The sequence below is a fragment of the Carassius carassius genome, chromosome 29 (genome assembly GCF_963082965.1).
Source record: "Carassius carassius chromosome 29, fCarCar2.1, whole genome shotgun sequence".
Classification (NCBI taxonomy): Eukaryota; Metazoa; Chordata; class Actinopteri; order Cypriniformes; family Cyprinidae; genus Carassius; species Carassius carassius.
Window position 1 is genome coordinate 27,494,115 of NC_081783.1, and position 4,910 is coordinate 27,499,024.

At 39.5% G+C, this 4,910-nt stretch overlaps 1 protein-coding gene across 1 annotated transcript; it reads right to left on the reverse strand.

Moving 5' to 3' along the window:
* Positions 1–691: 691 nt before the first annotated feature.
* On the reverse strand, positions 692–3,621 carry dusp1 (dual specificity phosphatase 1). The gene is made up of 4 exons (XM_059516478.1): positions 3,054–3,621; positions 2,710–2,858; positions 2,386–2,605; positions 692–1,838 (listed from the first exon to the last, which is right to left on the reverse strand). The coding sequence occupies exons 1-4, from the start codon at positions 3,421–3,423 to the stop codon at positions 1,495–1,497; spliced, it is 1,083 nt and encodes a 360-aa protein (XP_059372461.1). The 5' UTR covers positions 3,424–3,621; the 3' UTR covers positions 692–1,494.
* Between the last annotated feature and the right edge of the window lie 1,289 nt (positions 3,622–4,910).

A 4,910-nucleotide genomic window follows, 5' to 3' on the forward strand; every position in this document is an offset into this window, starting at 1 on the left:
AGATCTGTGCTAAAATATCAATGGCAACCTTATTTATTTTTCATATTGTCTCAGGTATGATCAGTGGACAGCACTAAATATAAATGTAAACAGTTTTGTCATTTTAACCATTCGCTAAAACAAGTGGTTTTAATTTTGTCACTACAAAATATTATGAAAAGCCTAAACGTATGAGCATTGGAGTCTTTTGGTTGGCCTCACATACACTGAAATGTCCCAAAACCTACGTGCTCCAGGAGAATGTTTTTTATTTTCTCTGTTTTATGCCAGATTTTGCTGTTGTACTTGTTTGTATAGTCTATATTTGTGTAGTATTTTCCTTTTCGTGTGTCTTTGCTTGACTTTAGGTCTCAACAATAAGGAGAAGCTCAATGTGTTTAAATACCTTCCAAATGTAACCATATGATTTTCAACAATGTATAAAACATCAGTTAAAATTTTTTTTATAATAATTTACTTTTAAAATAAAGGAGTATGTTTGCTGTGGTATTGGAAATGGATCTTTAAATGTCACTGGTATGGTGATCAAATACTGAAATGCTGGGACAGCCCCACTTGGAGGCATTATTGTATTGTAGAGGGTTACTGCCTTGACTATAACTGCAAATTAAATATCTATGTAATGCAACTTAAATTTTCAACTCCAGTATATATAGTGTCATGGAATTACCACACATAAGACTGCATTGTATGAAAAAAAAACTTTATTGTCAGCAACAAGGATCACAAATATATGAAAAAATATAGCATAAGAAATATATTAATTTAGTCAATAAATAGTCACATATCAAAACAGCCTCGCAAGAGTCACTCCTGTTAGTAGTGCTTTAGAGAGGACTCTTAACGGACTGACCACAGTACAGACACATGAGGTATTCTGAGTTTACGGACAAACAAACATTTTGATGAATTGGATTGCTTTCTAAAAAGGCATGACAGGCTCATTGTTTCAACTTCCACTGTCTTAAGGCAGACCTTACACAGAACTACATTCACAGTTCAGAAACAAAATAAAAAGCAGCACACATTAGCACCTTCACGTCTAACTTCCCATCTCCCAAGACTACTCTCCTAATAAAAAAATAATAATGATAGTAACATCAACATAAAGGAAACCAATCCCTGAGCAACCTGTAAGACATGGGGGCATCATTCGAGATAACCAAAAAACCTGAGACTCATCAACAAATTAAAAAGATAAAATAAAAAAGGAGAGATTCTCACAAAGGTGAAATGGAGTGTTTCAAATTGGTTTGTGTCACATCAAATTTTCAGAGGTTTTGATTCAAGTATGGACCAGTGTTAAAATGCTAAAACAGTCTGGGGGAGTTAGTCTTCAACACACAATTATAAGCCATCGTGGAATATTGGCGGCAACACAGGAACTAAAAGTTCCTGAGCCTTAATACTGGAAAGATCACCTCAGGGATCATACAGTCATCATATAAATAAAACTATCCCCTGTCAAGAGGTGAGAAAACGAATCGGACCATCTCAGCAGGAGGGCGAGGTAGTGATGGGACTCTGCAGGAAGGAAAGAGGGCTGGCCGCTGTGTGGATGGGGAATTTGAAAACTGTGCTGCTTTTGCTAATGGCGGGACTTCCTGCCTCTGAGGAACACGTAGAGGAGGCAAGCACTTGGGATTCGAATTGCAGAAGTTGCCCCATGAAGCTGAAGTTGGGCGAAATGATGCTGCGGCGCTGTTTAACAAACTCAAAGGCCTCTTCAAGTTTGACCCGGTTGGTGCGCATCAGATAAGCCAAACAGATGGTAGCAGACCGCGAAATACCCGCTTGGCAGTGAACGAAGACGCGTCCACCTTTATTCCGTACAGAATCTGTGGGAAAAGAAAAAAAAAGTACTGCGTTGGTTAAATATAAAACCAGCTCGACCCTATTAGGAACCCAAAAGTGGTTATAACAACTTCTCTAAACACACATTCAATTGCAAATTATACTCTGTAGTTTTGCGAATCAAGGAAGCCATCTCATTAAAGGAACTAGAATACACGATGGGGGGTAGTGGCATCCCTGCTAAGTGCACTGATCTGATAGGAGGGCAACAGAGACCCAGAGACACTACCTTTTGTTCAGGCTAAACAAAGGATGCAAAGCATTCAGACGGAGCCAGTTGCTCCATGAAAAGGTCAGGTCACGGTCTGGTGTTACTTGAAAAGGGGGGATGAGAGGATGATGTAAGCCTTAGTGGCTGTCAGGCCTGGGCCGTACAGCTGGTCAGAATGGAGGGAACTTTTGAAAATTCAATTCAGACTTCAGCTGAATGGGGGTTGGGCTATGAGTCTGCCAAAGCTATGACATATGATGACATCTGTTCCCCATTTCTTAACGGAGGTTTGAATAATATCTGCGAAAAATGATACTCACCGATAAATTCGATAGCTTCATTGAACCAGGAACTGATGTTGGCTTTGTGGTTGTCCTCAACAGGAATACTCTTGTACTGAAAGTGGTCTTCAAAGTGGTTGGGGCAGTTGGAAGACACGTTAATGAGTGCTGTGATTCCCAACATGTCCAGCATGTCTTTTCTGGAGGCGTGATAAGCACTGCCTAAATATAGGAATGGCAAGATCTCAACAGGGCCACCCTAAAGAAAAAAAAAGGAAATTAGTGGACAAGTTCACTTGCAAGGAGTCGAAATCGGTCTTATTTACAACACAGTTGCTTATTTAAAGAATAGTTATAATTTACCTGATCATACAGAGGGGTTGTACATGAGTTACAGGAGGAATCAGAAGGGTTTGGATGGCAGCTAGAGCTCAGAGGTAAACTCAAGCCTTGTGGGGGAACTGGCTTTGTACACATTTCAGGAAACTCAGAGGAAAATGTCTCGAATCCACCTAAAAACAGTCACATAGAAACCATTATTTTTAACAAAATTTACAAGTGTCTGGCAGTTGACAACAGCTGAAGAAAACATTTGGTCGCACTTTTAAATACACAACCATTCACAGTACACGAGTTCACACCTTATACTTGTAATAGTAGTATAATTAAATAGCCCAAATTATAGTTCAAGAAGAGTCTTTTCGTACCTTTAAGAAGGAATACACTTGCTCCACGTGAATTGCGACACAAAGCGTTCACGGCGAGCATTAAAGTCCCGTCTTTCTTCACTTCTCCCATCTCCAGACTGCGGTCATCCAGGAACACAACACTCTGGTATTCCCCGGACAGAAGCCTGTTCCTGGTGTCCTCGTTGGGTACAATGTGCTCCAGCCCCAGCCCCCCTCTGGCCCTCCGGCGTACTATAGTACTGAAGCGCACATTACTGGAGCCCGAAATATGAGACGAGCTGAAGGAGAAAAACGAGCGACAGTCCAGAACCAGACAGTCCGGATCATCTTCCTCCAGCAGACCGCGAAGCGAGGCCGAGTCGATGGTGGGCACTTCCATGATGACCATAGTAACGTTAATGATTTCAGTGAGATAAACGACACGAGAAGACACGGCGAGCCTGGAAAGTTCTCTCTAAAGTCCTTTGTTCGAGAGTCTGACCCAGTAATAGTCCTTTGAGCGGCGCTGGAAGTTAAATTCTTTTGTTTTAAACTTTAAAGACCCGCTACTTTGTTTCTTGTCGTTCCGTTTCTGATCTGAAAGGGACTGAGCGGCGTTTATATATACTAACCTCTCCGGCTTACACTGAAGCATGACGTCAAAAGCTCCGCCTTTCTTGGCCCGTGGCCCGCGTGAATTCGCACGTACGTCAGCGAGACTGAGTTTGGCTAACCAGGCCCACATTATCTGATTCTGTTAAAGCCACTCAACCTCTAGACCGGTAATCTAGTCCAGTTTCCGAGCGGTGTCACTAAATGTGAGTGTTAGTATTGATGGTGATGACTATTGATATTGTTCTTGTTTAGGATGATGGTTTTGGGGCTTTGAGTGACAAAATAGTTTCCCTCAGAAGATGATCTTTGATCTTAGACCTGTTTATCAGCCAGGTCAATGTTTGGCCATTTTGAGATTATCAGCATTAGCCAATGTTTTGGCAGATTAACACATTTGGTAGTTTCCTCTCGTGTCAACTTTATGCAAGGGTCTACATAAACTTGTTTTAAAATATGTTCCAAATGTTTAGGATATATGCTACACATATCCAGGTTTAAAAGGATGGAATTTTAAAATACAGAGAATATGCTTGCATAATAAAGAATAAATTTAAGTGTCCCACTTTACAGGTATTCGACAACAATCAGCTCATAATGTTTGAGATCATATTGAGATCTCCGATTACTGGGGAGTTTTTCTCAGGAGAAAAATCTGAGAAGCAAAGTGATATTCTAATCTCTTCAATTCATTTCATTGATGACTTTAGGAAAACAATCAAGATATTGATTAAAGATCTCAATTATTTATTCAATTATGTGAGGTTAGTAGCCTAATGCTTCATCATGTATGGAATTCAGTAACAATACAATAATAATTGTAAAAAAAATGCAAGCATGTTTGAGCTGTAATTTTCCATGATATTATTATTTTATGTGATTTTGTAAAAACTTTTCTCATCAGATAAATAACAAGATAATCAGTGAACCTATCATTGTACTCATAAAAGTTTATACTTTGTTTTTATTGTACAGGAGTACATAGTGTGCAATGCCACGAGAGCAAAGGGAAACCATAAAAGTTAATCACTGTATAGAAACTTGAGGTCTAGTAAATTTCCATCAGCTTGAAACATAGGCCATGTTGTAGGAGACCTGTATTTTCAAGATAATCAACGTGTTTTGATCAAAAAGTCAGTGTACTGTACTTGGTAACTAGTTTGTCAGAGTTTGAATATTTTACAAGGAATTGGAGTGCTGTGTTGTTCAGTGAGTCGGTTTAGACATTTTTAATCAGAAATGCTTGTAGCTATTTCACTGAATATATGCTTTAATTAAAAGTGT

Coding starts and splice junctions, on each gene's coding strand:
- dusp1 (XM_059516478.1), bottom strand. CDS start 3,423: ATGGTCATCATGGAAGTGCCCACCATCGACTCGGCCTCGCTTCGCGGT. Junction 2,859..3,053: donor AAGTGTATTCCTTCTTAAAG/GTACGAAAAGAC, acceptor GACTGTTTTTAG/GTGGATTCGAGACATTTTCC. Junction 1,839..2,385: donor TGAAGCTATCGAATTTATCG/GTGAGTATCATT, acceptor CTTTTCCCACAG/ATTCTGTACGGAATAAAGGT.